General features: G+C 41.4%; 1 protein-coding gene across 1 annotated transcript in view; it reads right to left on the bottom strand.

Annotated features, from left to right (window-relative positions):
* Window positions 1–76: 76 nt before the first annotated feature.
* The window catches only part of dnah9l (dynein, axonemal, heavy polypeptide 9 like), a 39,923-nt gene continuing 21,429 nt past the window's right edge, over window positions 77–18,570 (bottom strand). The window contains exons 53-89 of the mRNA XM_061838577.1: window positions 18,404–18,487; window positions 17,951–18,060; window positions 17,696–17,858; window positions 17,009–17,132; window positions 16,605–16,747; window positions 15,873–16,034; window positions 15,534–15,593; window positions 15,279–15,452; window positions 14,935–15,081; window positions 14,614–14,727; window positions 13,812–13,955; window positions 12,810–12,992; window positions 11,959–12,060; window positions 11,741–11,875; window positions 11,481–11,654; window positions 10,026–10,158; window positions 9,669–9,771; window positions 9,425–9,547; window positions 8,378–8,582; window positions 8,133–8,297; window positions 6,956–7,096; window positions 6,699–6,869; window positions 6,517–6,639; window positions 5,280–5,473; window positions 5,005–5,153; window positions 4,789–4,916; window positions 4,098–4,235; window positions 3,432–3,521; window positions 2,727–2,918; window positions 2,526–2,645; window positions 2,375–2,434; window positions 1,715–1,897; window positions 1,310–1,492; window positions 1,131–1,246; window positions 881–993; window positions 664–804; window positions 77–598 (exon numbers count right to left, since the gene is read on the bottom strand). Coding sequence (XP_061694561.1) covers window positions 351–598; window positions 664–804; window positions 881–993; window positions 1,131–1,246; window positions 1,310–1,492; window positions 1,715–1,897; window positions 2,375–2,434; window positions 2,526–2,645; window positions 2,727–2,918; window positions 3,432–3,521; window positions 4,098–4,235; window positions 4,789–4,916; window positions 5,005–5,153; window positions 5,280–5,473; window positions 6,517–6,639; window positions 6,699–6,869; window positions 6,956–7,096; window positions 8,133–8,297; window positions 8,378–8,582; window positions 9,425–9,547; window positions 9,669–9,771; window positions 10,026–10,158; window positions 11,481–11,654; window positions 11,741–11,875; window positions 11,959–12,060; window positions 12,810–12,992; window positions 13,812–13,955; window positions 14,614–14,727; window positions 14,935–15,081; window positions 15,279–15,452; window positions 15,534–15,593; window positions 15,873–16,034; window positions 16,605–16,747; window positions 17,009–17,132; window positions 17,696–17,858; window positions 17,951–18,060; window positions 18,404–18,487 — 5,238 coding nt within the window. The 3' untranslated portion in view covers window positions 77–350. The remainder of the gene's footprint in view (window positions 599–663; window positions 805–880; window positions 994–1,130; window positions 1,247–1,309; window positions 1,493–1,714; window positions 1,898–2,374; window positions 2,435–2,525; window positions 2,646–2,726; window positions 2,919–3,431; window positions 3,522–4,097; window positions 4,236–4,788; window positions 4,917–5,004; window positions 5,154–5,279; window positions 5,474–6,516; window positions 6,640–6,698; window positions 6,870–6,955; window positions 7,097–8,132; window positions 8,298–8,377; window positions 8,583–9,424; window positions 9,548–9,668; window positions 9,772–10,025; window positions 10,159–11,480; window positions 11,655–11,740; window positions 11,876–11,958; window positions 12,061–12,809; window positions 12,993–13,811; window positions 13,956–14,613; window positions 14,728–14,934; window positions 15,082–15,278; window positions 15,453–15,533; window positions 15,594–15,872; window positions 16,035–16,604; window positions 16,748–17,008; window positions 17,133–17,695; window positions 17,859–17,950; window positions 18,061–18,403; window positions 18,488–18,570) is intronic.

Genomic DNA, 18,570 nt, shown 5'->3' with positions numbered 1-18,570 from the left:
TTTTGGGGCACGTCGGCACACCCGAAGCAACATTGCCCTGTGCGGCCGCACATAATTCACATGCCAGAATCCGCCATTAGTTCACGCCCACCCAATAAAGGTTTTTAATTACGTATAGATTTCTAGTACACCAGGCTATGCTGTGACAAAAAGAAACTCCTCAACACACTTCAACATTATTCTTAGCCCAAAGATGCCACAAGATGGCATTATAGCGATATTTATACATAATGTCTGTTGAGTTTAAATGTCTGTGCTTGTCAAAATGATTTGTTTGATCTTGGAGGTTTCTTCTTCACTTCAGCAAACTATAAATATACGTTTACACCCATACAATTACCCAAGTTGAGTCACACGTTAAGGAGCAGAGCCACTCCAGCCAGGACCCATTTGGCTGGCCGCTCCCTGGTTTTCAGGCTCAGAGTGCAAACGTATGTGGGCCCTCTGAGCTTGGTCCTATAGAGAGGACACTGGTAGATGTTCCTGGTCTCCTGGCGGTCGTTGGGCACAGCTCGGACTGACATGACAGGCATTGCCGGTGTCAGCTCCTTTAAACGCGCTTCCGTGATCACTCCGGCTTGGGTATCCCACCTGGCCCCTATGAAAATGACCAGAAAATAATAAGAGGAAGACTATGTGCAATTCCCTATTGTTGGAAACTACCTTCTATGTGAAGTCCATATACATAAGCCCCCTCTCTTGCTGGCTGGTTCAACTCTTCCTTAAACTTCTTGGTCACGTCCACAGTCAGGTTCACTTTATCCAGGGGCCACTCGTTCTTGCGGGCCAGGCTCTGCATCACGGCTAAAAATGAGAAACAAGGTCAAATCTTGCATAAATACCTGAAAGCAGTTGTGTTTATTGGAAGAACGTGTGTTACCGGTCAGAAAGGATTGTGGGTTGAAGAGTCCACTCAGCCACACTACAGTGGGCAGTGTAAGATCTTGAGTCCAGCTGTCTAACTCCTTACAACGCTGCAACACATCGTTGTACCTGGTATACACACACACACACACACACACACACACACACACACACACACACTTACTAACAGAGAATGCTAGCTCATTATTATGTACTATGCTGTATATAAATAATCGCAGTGAAATGTTATTCATTCCAAACAGTACCATATAGCCAGGCTGTATGTGGATGGATAGGCCAGCTTGGTCCAAACGTCCGGAACGTTGTCAAGGAACAAAGCTGCCTGCAGCTTCTCCATCTCAGGGGAGATTGCGAGCTCACCCTTCACAGAAGAAGATGGTGATTACACAAAATCATGGACAGTCTCACCATAGTTTCAGCATACTTTGAGTCCCAGGTCCAGCTCCCTGAGCGAGCGCCCTATCTCCGAGACGAGCATGTTCATGCGCTCACACTCCTGGAAGCAGACCAGGATGTAAGGAGACCGTTCGGCTGTCTTGGCAGCGATGTCATTCATGTTGTATTGGTCCGGAAGCTTCTCCAGAACCTCATCCAACACCGTTTTGACCTATAGTTGGGGTAAATATTGAGGACACCAAAATGTGGCTGTCACAAACTGATTGGCAAATGATCAAAATTAATCAGTGAACAAACATCTGGTTTGTTTAAGACAGTGTAGTTCTAAAAATACAGTTCATCCCAAATAGCCAAAATATTATACTTTTCCAGCAGAATGAACAGTAGGTGTGTTCCATTTTTGGTCCTAAGTGACATGCAGATGTCGCGATACCTTCTCCTCCAGTGTCCCCGAGGTCCCTTCCCCCATCACAGTATCAGGAGACTGCAGCTCCAGCAAAGTGTGGAAAACATTATCGGACGTCACGGTCAGGAAGTCAATTTCCGCGTTGGGGTGCAGCCCGTAATGCACAGGACTCTCGTGGGGCAGCATCTCATCTATGAAGTTGTGGTAACCCTTCGAAGGCAACCAACATACAGTTTGATGCCAAAATAAAAATACACTTACACTTTGTTGTATCTTGATTTTGACATAAAATTTTAAGTAAGAGTGGTAATAAACATCCTGAATCTTCTCTTGTCAAATAATTTTTCACTAATTATATCTGCCAAAGTGCTGTTTTTTGTGTGTGGAGTAGACTGACTGCCAAAATACAGTGCTCATATCTCAAGTGTGTGCGTGCCAGTCAGTCGGACGTAAGTGAAATGATTTACTTACTTATCTACACTAATTACTTTGACGATTGTTTTGATTGTCCATTTTGCACTGTCTTTTTTACTTCTCCATATGTTATCATTTACAAGTTTGCAGAAAAAAAATCATGATTACCACTGTTACTGCTACAACTATGGTGGTGTTGCAACCGACGTAAAGGCAAAATTATTCAACAGTATTGCTTTTCAACTTTCATTACCTTACCTTACATGACCTTACCTGATAGTCCACATTGGATGGAACCACAAATCCTGGAGCCAATGCAAGTTTACGGTCAAACTGTCAGGAAAAACAACAACAACCATAAACAAACATGGACATGCTAAAATTGTTGCTCTGCTCGGGTTCTTTCTAATGCACCCATACAAACCTGGTTGGGCTGCATGTACTCTTCCAGGTATGTTCTGCACAGTCTTCTGTCCCAGTCATCAGTGATGTGTCCTCCATACATGATTTCACCAAAAAGATATCGCAGGTCCTCCCATGGTACCTACCATGAGTACAATCCTCCCATATTACAATAAGTACTACCTACACTCTCATTGTTATCTCTCAGATGTACTCCACTCACCTGTGTATTTGCCTCCAGGTAGTTGTAAAGGACATTCACTGATATTGTCAGGTCTCCAGTGTTGAAAGGATACTTCCTGTTCCATCCCTGGGGTCCGAACTTCCTTCTCTCAGCCACGCAAGCATGGAAATAACACAGAGAGAACAGGATGGTCTTGAACTCCTGTTCGCGGCTACACTGGTCAAGAATGTCCTGCAGCAGAGGATTGCATATCATGATGTCATCTGGATAGAACAGTGGCAACTTGAATTTGTTCTGTGATCAAGTTTGTGATGCAGTTTAATTGTACAGTATATCAAATCACTTATCCTCATTTAAATGAACTGAAATGCCATCAACCTGTTACAGCCCCCCCAATAAACCATTTTCTCTTACATCTTAACAAGCAAAAACAGCAATGAATTGCTACAACTTTAGTATACATGCATTAGATGTGTGCCTTTAAGAGGCGTGGCCTACTGAGTGACATCAGTAGTTGGTGTCCGATAAGTCTGTCCATCTGCGTATGAGCGCCTGGTGTGAGTTGTGGCCTACAGCAGAACCTTGCAAATGTTCTCATTTTGTATTTATGAGTTTAACTGTTTGTCCCAATTGAGGGTTTTACATTGGGTTAATTTTTCCAGGTGAGAAAAAAGTGACCAAGTGACAAATGAAAAATGTAGACGCTTCTTCTTTTGTCTGCACTAAAACATGGGAGACACTGACCTGGTCAAAGTTATCTAGCGCTGCATGCAAGTTTGCGTGCATGCCTGTTGGAGGCTCATTGGTGACCTTAACAGCATTTTCCAGAATGCCCTAGAAATAAATTAATGAAATGAAATTAATAAAGCATCTGTCAGACCTGAGTATTTTTATGTTTGCACAAATCATTAACCTATTAGTGTCATTTCCCAAGTAATCTGTGAACATTTCCAGAAAACAGGAAAGAAAAAAATACATCAAACAAGAGTCCAGTTGCCTGCATTCAAAATTTGCAAATTATTGTTTGGACAATCACTCGGGAAAAGTGCTGATACATTGTTAAGATGCGTCACACCCCTGCGAGGGTGTCGACCAAGACAGGGTAATGAGAACGAGTAAACCAGGGGGAGACAGACACTCTCCAGCGCCTGTGCTGAGTCTGTCTCCCAGCACTGGCTGTCAACTTCTCCCACCAAACAGAACTGAGGAAACACAGTCTTCTGGTTGTTAATGATGAAGTCAGTATAGCAGACTAAAGTAAAAGATCCAGTAGAAGTACAGACAGAACTTCACATTACCATAACCTGGATGATATTGCGACAGTAAGTTAAAAATGACTAGTTCTATTGTGGATGTATGTTGTGAGTGTAAATGTAAACTATATCATATTATGACGCTTTCTGCATGTACCTGCGGAATGTTGTGTTCCTGGGTGGTTGGTGCAGGCTCAGCACTCATAAACACTCTGTAGTCGGGATGACTGCCTTCAGAGAAGCGCTCCAGAAGCTTCTCCAGGGAGCCCAGCCAGCGAGCAACCAGGTGGATGTTCTGTAAATATAGGGATGGGACTGTAAAAACAAATTCAATACACACACAAAACAAAACAAAAGAGCAACAACACAATTCCTCCATTTGTGAATGAACGGAAGTAAGATGTCCTTTCTGGAAAAAAATTGTCATGGTCTGAGTTTTTGTTTATATTTTTTCAGATTTTTATTTTCCGGTGTCCCATGTTCATGTCTTGATTTGCTTGTTAGGTTTTTGCTTCTACCTGCTCTCGTTAGCCCTGTTCCTTGTGTCACCCAATCAGTTCCCTACAGCCAACATTGTCTCGTCTCGGTGTGCCTCATTGTCATGTCAGTTAAGTGGTGTTTAGTTAAGCCACGCTATGTGACATTATGATGAGTTGAACAACACAAAATAACGCTGAGTTACATTATGTTAAAATGAACTAATTTCTTTGTTATGTTAAAATAATGTATCTTTAATCAATCTCAAGATAGATTACATTAAAGAAAGTGGGAGTCAAAGTACAAGTGCTGTGTTTATCCAGTATTTCTGAAATCATACGGTCATCCTGTTGGAAATATGAGATGTGGACCTGCAGTATCACCCAGTGACCCTCCTTTGCAGCTGTTTCCATAGCAACCTCAGCCACAGTCTCTTGCCCCTGACCCAACGAAACATTGTGAAGCTTGCCAAGGTCGATGGTGAAGCCTAGCTTTCTTCCTGATGACAGTAAGAAGTACTGAACTAAGTTCATGTGTTTCACATTTGGATACAATTGCTGCATGCAATTTGTTTGTGTTTTATGTACCAAGTGACTCCACATCTTTAAGTGGGTCCACTCCAGGAGAGAGAATGAAGAACATGGGGGAGGCTGGACCACTTTCTCTGAAAGACTTTGCAAATTCAGTTTTACGACCTTCTGTATATTTCAGCCCAAGGTTCTCCTCCACAAAGTTCCTACAATGGAAACAATCCAATTGTAATGAGGATTTTGAACCTTTTGTCCAGATCAAGTGATAAAACCAGGGAGTATCCAGGAGGAAACAGGTTTGATATTTTGTATGAGACAGAAATGCTCCTCACCTGACAGCATATGTCATGCGGTCAGGTCTCAGAGCTCTCATCATGATGAGTTTTTGCAGGGAACTTTTCCCTTTCCAGTCCTGGGGAAACGTCTCCTTTTCCGGACACTCGGACTCCACCATCTTCTTCCAGCGCTTAGGAGAGCCTTCAATATCCCGGTCCAGACCTCGAAACTCATCAGTGAAACTCATCACCTATGAAAGATGGAGGGAGTATACATAGGGAGAGTTTATAAAGCTATGATTAAAAGTTTTTTTTTTTTTTTTTAGGTGTACTGTGGGCCCCCAAAAAATATATAGCTGGTATTAAGTATAAGTTAGGGGTTGTGCCTTTGTTGCATTTCCGTTTAAAACCTAAAGTCAATTTTCTCGACATTTCATCTTCCAGTCGGTCGTTTTTCACACAACTTGCCTTAGTTTGCCATTCAAAGCCAATTAGTCATGGTTGATTTTGGGCTTAAATGTATATACACTACTGTACTAACACATCGACTTTGGTATACAATATCGAGAAAACCCATGTGAGTAATTCACCCATCCAGCTAAATTTAAATGCCATACATCTAATTTCTTAGCCACTTATCCTCACAAGGGTTGCGGGAGTGCTGGAGCCTATCACAGCAGTCAACGTGCAGGTGGCAGGGTAAAATCCTGAACTGGTTGCCAGCCATTCGCAGGACACACGGAGACAACCAAATTGTAGTAATACTTTAAACAATAAATATATGACAAACTAAGTTCCCAATCTTATATTCCCCTTAAAAACTGCTTACAGATCATAAAAAAAAAAAAAAAAAAACTGCAATGGAAGTGTACTTGAACAAACGTAGCTCCTCCTCTACATCCACAGCTTGTCTATCAGTCAAGCTGTATCACCACAACATCCTTGACACCAATTCTTATTTAAACAGAGCTTTTGGCTGCATTATGTGCTACATATTTTAGCACGTTTTAGCAAAAGTCTAAAAACTTAAATATTGTAACCGGTGAATCACAAATAAGGGGAATTCTATTTATTTTTTGCTCCAAAAATTAGAGCGTACTTATACTGTATGTACATTTACGATGCTCAACATAAAAGTAGAATATTGAATCAAGTAAATCTCCACGTTATAGTAGTACTATACTGTAGAAGTACTATAATAGTATAGCGTTAGGAACCTTTACACTTTTTCTGCACTCAATCAAATCCATGTTAATATTTTTTTATGGTAAAGAACGTGAGGTCTTCTCTGTACTTTGATGGCGCTCCACGCAGCGTTGGAGAGAAAGTCCAGCGGGCTGACGAAAGAGTGCTCGATGTTGAAGCGTAACAGGAAGTCCAACTCGCGCACGTTGATCTCATGAGCCATCAGGAGCAACTGGAGAAAAGAATGGAGATTATTTTCAGGGATGATGCACAGTCAGACAACAAACACACCTGGAAGGCCAGTTGTGCAGTGAACGTAAGCTTGTCCCTCTCAAAGAGCCCCCGGCTGATGTAGTTAAAGGTGGCGTATGTAACACAATCTATAAGCGTTTTCACTCTGCTGGTCACGTCCTCGCAGGGCTCGACCTTGTCCACCGCTTTGTCGAAGACCACATTGAATGCCTGAAGACAGAGGAAAGATTGTCTTAGCGGCGACCACAGGTGTGATGCAGCCGTCTCAGCACTCCCCTTTCCGGTGTGTGGTTCACCTTGAGGCTGAACTGGTACATGGGGTTGATCTTGTTGAGGTCATTCATGATGAAATAGAGCAGGGAAGCTCTGGCAGCTACAGGTCGATAATGTTCTCTGGCTTCGTTGATCTTCACCTCATTGACTTTAGCTTCCAGGACCTGGGAAGGTGCTTATATTGTTTCAAAATTGTTACACGGCATTTGTTTGAGTAAGGCAGGGGTGTCAAACTAATTTTTCCGATGGGCCACATTGTTGTTCCGGTTTCCCTCAGAGGGCCATTATGACAGTGAATCAAAAATATTTAGTCATCTCATCATATTTATATCATCAACTTATAAACTAGTTTTGGAATCAGAAATCAAGGGTAATGTGTTTTTCAACTATTCACGTTTGGTAACACAAAAATGCTTGTAATATCTCAAATTTATCATTTATGACACATGACAATTTGAAATTTTGGCACAGATTTTTACTAGAATCATGGAAATTGCCATTAGATTCAGCTTCGCGGGCCACATAAAATCATGTGGTGGGCCAGATCTGGCCTCCAGGGATTAAGTTTGACACCTGTGCAGGAAGGCATGAATTTTTCACAAATGTCCTACAATAAGGTGCCCCGCCCCCACCCCTGCATAGTGATGGTTCAGCATTTGCAACTTCCCTGAATTTTAGTGTAGCTACTTCATCCATCCATTTTCAAGACCGCTTATCCTGGTTAGATCATCGTTAGGCAAAAGGCGGACTACATCCTGAACTGGTGACCAGTCAGCTGCAGGGCACATGTAGACACGCATGGTAATGGTAATGGTAAAAAGATGAAATGTGATGTGACGCAACTATAATCATAATTTGGTCATTTCTGGATGGATGGACATATCCCGGCAGCAAAGTGCCGTAGTGTTTAGCGCATCTGCCTAACTTTTTTGAGGATTGAATCTGCGCTCCAGGCCTTCCTGTGTGGAGTTTTCATGTTCTCCTCAAGCTTGTGAGGGTTTTTTGCAGGTACCAGGAATTTCTTATTCAGGTGAATGGCTGTTTGTCCACATGTGCCCTCGGGTTGACGAGTGACCAGTCCAGGGTGTACCCCTGCCTCCCCCCTGAAATCAGGGAGAGCCTCCAATGTACGTGTAACCCTAATGATAAGCAGTACTGTATATACAGTTACTGGCTGGACAAATCTGTCCCAGTATTAACCTTCATCTTTATCTCAGCAGCAGTGTGTTTGGTGCTCTCTAGCTTCTCCACCAGCAAATTATCACCCAGAAAGTTGCTCTCTGCTGCAGACAACTTGGTCAGCAGCTCGTCCTCCAGAAGTTTCAACTCAATCTTAAATGTGTTCTGCTGTTTGGTTAGTTTGCTCTGTAGGAGATTAAAAACAACAACAACAACAACACTATTTTTGTAGCTATTAATAAAATACTGTAGTATTGCTATTGCACCTTGAGATGTTCAAGGTCAGGCCTCTCCTGGTTGACAACTTGAGCAAGGAGTTGGTCCTCCAGCCCGTCTCTGGTCACAGTGAAGTTAATAAGAGTGGTCTGAGCCTGAATCTCTGGCTTATAGTGAGGGCTGGCCAGTTTGGTGTGAAGGATGAGCCTGAAGTCAGGATGCAAGAAGCACTCCTTGTCACCCACCTTGATGCAACTGCAATACAAGTTGAAAAGGTTGAACATGGGCTTGGCAAAGCATTTTCCTTTTTTTTTTTTCTCCAGTTCTAGGGCAACTCCATACTGATTAACAAGTTTGTTCTGCTGTTGAGGACCATAGAAACAGAATGCTGCTTAACTTTGTTTGGTTTTGGTTCTCTCAGTAGGACTCATTGGGAACTAGAAGGTATTCAAGATATTTAGTGTAAATAAAAAAAAATCTACACACCCCTTTTTTTGCAAGATAAAAAAAGTATGGCCAAGATATTTATTTCCCCAAAAGTAACTATTAATCACATTCAGACTCATGCCAAATAAAAGATAGTACAAACCTGTCACCATTAAGGGGCTTCTGATGACCCCCAGATGAAGTTCACATGTTCTAGTGTTTTTTTTCCAGAGATTTTTGTTCACATCTTAATGCGCAAATTATAAGCGGGTGTGTTCACTTTTGCAATCACATTTTCTCATTTGTTTGGTTTTACTTTCTGTACTTAAATTTAAGAAAGGGGTTATAGGTCCAATTAATGGCGGAAGAAGTTTTAAAATGAATGATCTTGGTGTCATTTTTACCACAAAAAAAAACTGGCCTTTGTTAAGGGGTGCTTTGACATTTTATATTTTTTACACTGTTGGTCCAAGCTTTGTAGTCCACCAGTAACATTTTCTAATGTATTCTTTAAGTTTTAGGAAGCAAGTGTAACGATTCGAAGGCCAATGTGATGTTTTCCAGTTTTCCAGAACAAGTAAGAATTGGAGCAGGAGCATTCTGGTTTTAGCTGATTTTCTTACTTTCAAGAAATGGATAAAAAATTGAGTCACAGTTTTGTGAGTTGTTACCTGCCCTTCTTGATTGTGTGTCGACCTAAGAGCGGGTCCAGAACCGGGTCAATTGTCTCTTCAATGTTCTCGATGAGCACAGTGCTTCCAGCCACGACGGCTTGCTCGATCACGTCCACATAACTAACGCAACACAAGGATGATTGAGCAATCTTAACTGGGCAAAGACAATCATGCCAACTGTGTGTTGTAATGTGAAACATTGCAGGATTTACTGCGTGTCCTGAGAAGAAACCAAAAGTACCTTTTTTGACTCAGACTGACGACTCTGAGGCTGCTGCCGTACCGACTCTTAATCCACTTGATGCCCTGTAACTGAGGGTCAATTAGCAGAGGCCAGCGTTCACCTTCAGCAAAACACACACCACACCCAACATTAGCAACCCTTATTATAATATGCCAAGTTGGTAAATTGTTTTTCAATAATTTGTATGTGTGTATGTGTGCCGTTCATCCACTTTATACTGCGATTGTCTCAATGTCAACTATGGCCAGGAAGCCAAGTGCCATGGAAAATGGATAGACCAAGCAAATTAGAAGGGTTCTACAGTTGTACTGGTGGCCACCGTGATGAAGTCGTGGATCTACGGGCACCACTCACAATTAATGAGGATAGCGGCGTTCTGGGTGGACATTTTGTCTCCTGGCAAGCCTTCGTTGTTCCATTGGGCTACCATGGCATCGTCAGTCAGCAGGGACACAGGATCCAAGTCCGTTGTCATGGGAATGGGTATCTTGGAGGAAGAAGCGGCATAAATGAATGCTTGTTAAGTGGAAGATTATCTCTAGACACCTCAATTCAGGTTAAAAGGAGGCCAAGGGGGAGAAAATAATTTTCAACCACAATATGTAATAATCTGACACGAATGTAGCAGTCTGTGGATGAGATCAAGGTGATTAGCGAAAAAAAAAAAAAAGTTTCTAAAGGGGAAGTCCACACATTGAAAATAATAATGTATCAGATAGGTCATGTCATTGGTACTGTAACTTTAAAATAAAGATTTTCCACAAGATATCATTTAAGGTTGTTTATATCGGCAATTTTGAATGTTCCTGGTCACTGACATTTTGGCGAGTCACATGGGCTCCTCACGTAGGCCCGCGAGTAGTCAGACCCTCCGAAGAACCATTCGAATATTCAACATTATTGAGGTTCAAATGTGTATGGACGTATTCCTCTGTCTTTCCGATCAACCCATACTTCTATTTCTTCATCATATGAAGATAAATCTAAGAAATCAGCACTGACAATAACTGAGCACATGACATGTCACATCGCGCACGTAGGTCATGTGACTCGCCAAAATGACAGAAACTGGGGACCTTCAAAATTGCCAATACAAACAACCTTAAATGATTTTTGATGAAATACTTTATTTTAAAGTTACACTACCAATGACATGACCTATCTGATACATTGTTATTTTCAATGAGTGGACTTCCCCTTTAATTAAAGATATGTTTTCAATAATAATCCATCCATCCATTTTCTTAGCCGTTTATCCTCATAAGGGTCACGGGAGTGCTGGAGCCTATCCCAGCTGTCACTGGGTTGGAGGCAGGTACACCCCAGCTGTCAATGGGTTGGAGGCAAGGTACACCCTGAACTGGTTGCCACCTAATCCCAGGGCACATGGAGACAGACAACAGCTGCACTTGCAATCACCCCTACGAGTAATAGAGAGTGTCCAATTAATGTTGCATGTTTTTGGAATGTGTGTCTAAACCGGAGTGCCCAGAGAAAACCCATGCAGGCACGGGGAGAACATGCAAGCAACACAGAGGGAGGGCTGGGATTGAACCCGGATCCTCAGAACAGTGAGGTCAACACTTTCCAGCTGCTCCACCATGCCGCTTTCAATAATAAAAATATTTGCTCTCCCCAGATCATCTCTAGCCTATTCCAGTACTTCCTGACTATTCCAATACAGAAAACAGTTTGACAAATTTGATAAGTCTAGCGGGAGCAAAGGAGCGAGGTAAACAATGATTTCATTTGGCTACTTTAAGAAGAATGATAATTGCATTTATGATCAGTGTTTTGAACATTCTTCACCTTCTGGCTGCGGAGGAAAGGCCTCCAGAGGTTGTCCACCAGCTCCCTGCGGTACTTTTTGGAGAAGGAGCCGACGTAAGAGATGAAGGCTGCGGTTAGGAGGACATCTCCACAAAGAGTGGCCTCCTGTTCATGGTACTCGGCCACTGATTGGGCCCAACGCACATTTTCACTCTGAGAAAAAATGCACAGCTAACAATGGAATACACAGAAAGGCGATTTTAACAGAATCAAACTCATAAATGATCATCGAATGCCACCTGCAGCCCTTTGACTAGTCGATTGGCGAGTGTAATAGTCTTGTTTGTATGGTTGACTTCTTCCTGAAAACGCAACTTCTCTGACGTGGCTTTTTTGTAATCGCTGGTCAGGGATTCAAGGCTGCTGTCTAACTCCTGAAAACAATTTATGGATTGTGATGAAATTTTTTCAAGCTCATCCAAGTATTACATTTTTCCTACGTTCCGTGGGGACTCACGGCCAGTTTCTTCCCAATGACTTGGAGCTTCTCCGCAGCCTCGGCAAGATCAGTGTTGGCTTGTGACAGGCACAACCTCTTCTTGGCCACCTCACGGAATACCTGAAGATTGAATGCTTTTAACTGCTTCCTGACATCTAAATAAAACAACTTCATAGAATAAAGACTCGAGATGTACTCACAAAAATCTATCCATGGCAGCAGAAGGATTGGAAGAGGAAAACATTTACACACAAAAACTCCACAGTGCATAATATAAATAGTATATATTTTTATTTGTAAGAAAAAAGTACTCATTAATATTTTACTTTACAAAGACACACATTAATGTTATCATTAAAACGGAATGCATTTTAAAAAAGAAGAACCAGCATTTCTTTCTTCAATTCAAATGACATTGTGCAGCTCCTGTGTGGCTTGGCCACCTGGGGGCAGTATATACACCCATCCGTTCTATGTACTGCTGTCCCTCACAAGAACCACGGTTGTGCTGGAGTCCAGCCCAGCTGACTTTGGGTGTGTTCGAGAATTCCGTGCAAGCACGCTCCCTCCACTCCGGAATGCTTGGAAACAGAGCATTGTTGGACTGTGTTGGACTGTTCGTTTACTCAGAACCGACGACCTCTGAACTGCGATGTAGACGTGTTAAACAGTATGAACAGTATAATATAGGCCCCGACCCCTGTGGTCAATTAGTTTTCGTGGCCACCCCAATTAATTTTGTCCCACCAATGGAAAACTAAAGCCAAAATTATTCCAGAGTATTTAAATGACTACAAAGCGTCTCAGATGGCTTATTGCTCATGAAGTATAATAAGTACACGGCTCAGTTCAGATGACATTAAACATACATCATGGAAGCGGATCATATTGATCACCCAAGCACAGAGCCCAGCAGCAGCGGAGGATTTGTGATGCACGAATTCAGGGTTGAACTCAGGGTCACTCAGGTAGTCGTCTCTCACAACCTTCACCGTGGCCTCTGGGATGTGCTCCTTGTCAAAGTTCACCAGAGACTGCAGGAACTCATCCACCTTGACGAGTAAGCAACAGCAAGCACAAGGACACGTAAATCATTTCAACCCTGGTGTGCATTGTATCAAACATAAATTTCAAATGTAAAAGACAGTTTTATGAGTGTACTTTAATCACCTCAGATGAAATACATTGTGGTGTATTTAATACAGTGATCCACTTGTAAAATGAATGGAAATAGACACATTTCTGTCTGGCATACATCTAAAAACGTTTTATTTAATTTTCTTTTAATTGTCGGTGGAGGCAAAAGTGTTAAAATTCATAGCCCCACTAAAATGATAAAACTTTAACAAAAATAAAAAAGAGTGAGCCGATACTAAAATGGTATTGCTTATTATATTGCAGTCTCAATTTGGTATAGAAACTAATAAGTATTTTGCTGTTCCGCTTCCATTATCGATACTACATATCAGTCTGATTGCTTATAATTATGTAATAACTGATGACCGAAAATTTATCTCATCACAATTATAATAACATTGTTATTCATTTATTTTGATATTATGATACAAAAGATGCTTCTATTGGAAAGTAAAGCAAGAGTACCAAGTAGCAAATAAAACCTGAAATATAGTCAAACTTTAGAGTGCTTCTCTCTTGTCAATGTTAGAAATGTTCCGAATCACAAAACACTTTTTGATTTATTACATCATAACTCATTTGAGTCATAAGAGGAATCCATATGGGGAATCTTCTGCTCTCGTAGGAATTAAAATTTGATTTTTTTTAAAACGTTTATAAAGTTATCATCACAACTCAAATGAATTCCTCTTGTGACCCCGACGGATGCGTGGGTGTCTGATATCAACAATCACCTTGCTCATGACCACCTTGGAAGCCTTCCAGCTCCGATCTTTGGGGATTTTGCCCTGAGGAGCGAGCAGCACCACAACGGCTGCTGTGACATTGGTAACAATCGCCGGAGGGTTTGGGAACGTCCTCAGCTCAGTCAAATTCAACTGGAAAGCGTACACACAGGCAACATGTTGTACGTGTTGTCGAAAAAAATCCCCCCACGTAAATTTAGGTGCAAATAAACACAAATAATGGCAAAATCCATACAATTGAAAAGATAGTTTTACAGTGACCCATGAACAATCAACAATCCAATCAAAAATCAATGCTGAGATCTGATAATTTTGAAGTAGAACTGTAAGCAACGTTCTTTGGCATCCATCAGCCCTGCAAAAGAACAACTGGTAGAAATGCTCCTACGAGGCTCAAAAATATATATACAGTAATATGGTCGTGAGATGGGAATCCCAAAATGGAACATTCATTGCTCATTGAAGAAAGATCCCACACTCACCATTTCTCGTAAAACACAGTATTAAATTACCTCCAATTTATTAATCTGTCAGTAAAGCCAAATCCCAAAATGTAATATGAGTAATGGTAATAAAGTACTGTAATAACTAAGCATTTATCTTAAGATACAGTATTAAATTACCTCTAGTCTATCAATCTATTTAAAAAAAAAATCCTAATTCCAAAATGCAATATGAGTAATGGACACTGATGTGATTTTTGGGGGTAATTCTGTATGTTTACACAAAGGGCATCAAGCAGATAAAGTATGACAGAATATATATATATATATATATATTGTTTTTTTACCCTGTTGAGTGTATTGAGGGCTGCATTGGCGGCCTGCAGTGCAGGTTCAGCCTTGGCCAGCTCATTTTCTGTCTCTCGCTGCTGTTTGCTCACCTCTGCTTGAAAAGCTTCCACCTAAAAAGAAACATTGGATTTTACAATTTTATGTACCGCTTATCCTCATTTACATCATGAGTGAGCTTTGCCTTATTCCAAGTGATGAACCATGACCCTCAGAACCGTGAGGCTGACGTGCTACCCACTAGTTAAAAATGTATGAAATAATATAGAAAATGCATTGCAATGATTTGGGTGTGAAACAAATATCGCACACCTCATTACCTTTTGCTCCTCAGCATCAGCCACAGATCTCTCTTGGCTCAGATTGTCTGTCTGTTGTCCTATTTTAGAGATTAGAGCCTCAATGTCCCCATTCCTCTGACATAGCTCCATTTCTTGCACCGCTAGCTTGGCTTTAAGATCTTCCACCTGGAAAAGAAGGAAAACTAATGACCAATGCAAGAGAATGAATAGAAATAGGTGGGAATAGGTCACACAAATCTCAAGTCTAAAGCAAAGCAAGTCGTTAAAATCGGCAAAAGCTGACTCGAGTCAGGTCGCTTGGTCGATTTGAATTCCAGAGCTCTTACAATAGATAACACAAATAATTATAAACAATCACTGACCTGGTTGGCGGTGCTCTGCAGCTTCTGCAGACCATTCTCTAATCTCTCCATCTTTTGACTGAGCTCAGTTCGTTTCTTCCCCAACAGGTTGCCGTAAAGCTTCATGAACTCCAGGAAACTCTTTGGTGTGGTGTAGTTGAAGTGCTTCTCATTCTGCTGAAACCTGACACTCACCTGTGATGCGTTCAAACAAGAGGAGATGACAGAAGTGGTGTCAGGAGTGAAGCATTCCCATGGTGCTTTGCAACAACTTACTTCGTTGACACTGGTGTGGGCATGGGAGATAAACTCACTGATCGACGTCCTCACTTTTGGCTGCAGGGGATAAATGTTGTGATTGAAATAGTATATTAGTAATACAAACATTAGATCTTTGCAATTCATTGTTAACAGAAAGGTAAATGTTTTAGTTCCATTTGTATGTATGTTAAAATATTATTTAATGCCTTTCCTGTACAGTCAGTGAATGTTATAATAAGGGAAAAAAATTGTAAGACTATCTTTGACCTCTGAGGTTCCACTGTAGCTTTTACTTTTCTCAAAATGCTCTTAAAATTATGTTACATAAAAACAGAATGTTAATAACATAAAGACCTCCAGTTCGGGTATCTTCTCGATGAAAGTGGTGCTGACAGACTGTAAGGCGAGCTGGGGCCAAGGATGGAACCAGTCGATAGACGTGCAGTTCACCAAGGCTGGAAACCTCCGTGCCCGGGTCCGCAGGGTGAACCCCACAGGGGAAAAACACAATGCCACCTGGGTAGTGGCGATGGAACAGATAGTAGATGAAGCACAGTAACCAAAAATAATGATCAAGATTGGCTGTGATCTGATAATACAGTGTTCCCCCACAAATTGTGAAAATCCGTGAGCAATTGACCCAACCAAAGGTTTGTAATTGTGTTCAAAGATCTCTGGAGTGTATATGTTCCATAGTTCACTAACAAGTTATCTTGTTTTTTTGGGGGGTGGAGGGTCAAGAAAAAAAATGGAAGAAAAATGTTGGAAACGCGGCGCCAGTCACCTGAGCGCATCAAAGTTCGCCTTTGCCACATGACGCTACCAGCCTACAAATCCCACCCCACACCCGACAAAATGGTAGCAAAGCACTGCATTAAGTTCTTCAACTTACTTCAAAATAGTTCCATGGAATTAACATGAGACGAGATGGCGCCAAAGCAGTACTTTTATGTTTGACAGTGCTTTCGAGTGACCAAAAGAACAGTGAGCGGGGATTTTTTTTTGAAAACAAATAAAAACAAAACAGTGAATAGGTGAATCCACAAGTGTGGAAACAGTGTACTATAAATATGAAATACTGCAGACCTTGAGCTGCCTGCGTATTCTTTCTATAAAGAAGCTCCAGCAATTTTCTCTGGAATCGGTGAGTCCTAAACCTCGGAGCTCCATTCGCATTGATGCCACGATTGTGTCCACTTCTTCATCACTAAACAGGTCTGGGATGTCTCCTGAAACAAGCCAACAATCAAGGTCACAGTTTTCATTTCTTCTGTAAAAAATATCAATAGAAATTTGACAGCAATCCTTAAGTTTCTCTTTATGGTAATGCTTGATAGGACTACAGTTACAACCACTGGATACTTCATTTGGTGCATCAATAGGAGATGTATCAAATAATTAAATCCGAACAGTCTGTAAGTGTTTTTAAAAATGTGTTTGTTGATATATTGTGCTCATTCTCTAACCTTTGGCCAGTGTGAAAGACTTACCGGAAGCCAGTATGTCATTGATGAGCACCAAGAAGCTTTCGTCAGGAATGTGGGCATCCGTATAAAGGAACACTGTACCAATGTTCTTTACTCCGACCTTCATATACAATCGTGCTATGTCACTCTGGAGACGTGAAGAAAAGAATGTTGTTGTTTATGAGCATCATGGGCCTTATTGATGGCACAGTGGGATGACAGTCATTGGTGAAAGTATTGGGACACACGGCCATTACACACACCTAGGGGTGCAAAATTCCAGAAAATGTTTCATGTACACTTCAAAATTAACTTGAATGTCAAAACAGCATGTTTATTTCCTAAACCCATTCCACAAGGCACATGTAGTAGGCCACACATCCTGAATGCCAGAGTCCTACGCAGCTTTCACTCTTCTGAGAACAGTTCTACAAGATGTCTGTGGGGATTTTGGTTTATGAGTTTGATGTGCTTGAGGTCAAGGCTGCCGAGTTAACGCGTACCTAACTCATCCATAGATGATTTTATTATTGACCTTATTTGGTACAGGGAACAGAAAATTGTGTTCCATCAACTGTTGGCAAAGTAAGAAGCATACAAAGGAACTAAGCAACCAAGAACTGATTGATTAATCAATTCTGGAAGGGGTTCCTTTCAACAATTTTGTCCACGGAATGCAAGTGTATATATTTGTGTGTGTGTGTGTTTTACTTTGAGGTCATTGAAGCCATAGCCTTTACGTAGCGTGATCTGGAAGACTTCCAGCATGCTAAGGAAAGCAGCCAGCCGACAGAGACTCTGTTTCCCACTGCCGCCTACCCCAACCAGAAGGGCGTTACCGTAGGGAGCTTCCAGGATGCGGCTGATCCGACATCTGCGCAAAACTCACACTTACAACAGTGTGTATGCTCAGTGTGTATACCATATGAATACATGTGTGTTTGTATTAATGCGGTCTTTTCTTACACATGCTGGATAGCTTCTTCAAACAGCACCAGGTCCATCACAGCATGCATCTCATTATAATGCTCCAGAGCATCAATAAGAATATTCTGCAGTTTCTCCCAGTCTGATGCCTGAGTAATACACATGCTTGCTAAGTGCACCACTTTTGTAATCACCTCCAGATATGAGAATAATTTTACTTCTTCTGAGGAGTCCATTAAATTAAAATCATAAGCGTGTGAAAAGGTAATTAGTTTGCTAATGAACCCACATTCTTCCTCAGTGATTCAGCCAGATTGGATATGACAGAAGCCTTGGTACATCAAGGCATTGTGAATATAGAGCTTGAAATCGGGTCTAACATAAATTAATTGAAGTCCAAATCAATTACTCTCGTCATGCTTGACAGATAAATGACAGATAAATGGATGATTGAAAAAGATCTCCTGACCTGAATACATTTGATCGTCTTACCAGGTGATAGCGAGCCTCTCCCACCCCTTGAGCAAAGTGACAGTACACCAGAGGCTTGTGGATAAAAAGTGACTCTTTCATTCCCTAAAGAGATACAGCAGAAAGAGTTTTTGTTTGAGCAGACAACTATTGCGAAATAAGATCATACCAAGGCTAGATTGCGATTT

This window comes from Syngnathoides biaculeatus, chromosome 13 (genome assembly GCF_019802595.1).
Source record: "Syngnathoides biaculeatus isolate LvHL_M chromosome 13, ASM1980259v1, whole genome shotgun sequence".
Taxonomy (NCBI): Eukaryota; Metazoa; Chordata; class Actinopteri; order Syngnathiformes; family Syngnathidae; genus Syngnathoides; species Syngnathoides biaculeatus.
The sequence above is the reverse complement of the archived record's forward strand: the minus strand, read 5'-3'. Positions and strand labels throughout refer to the sequence as shown.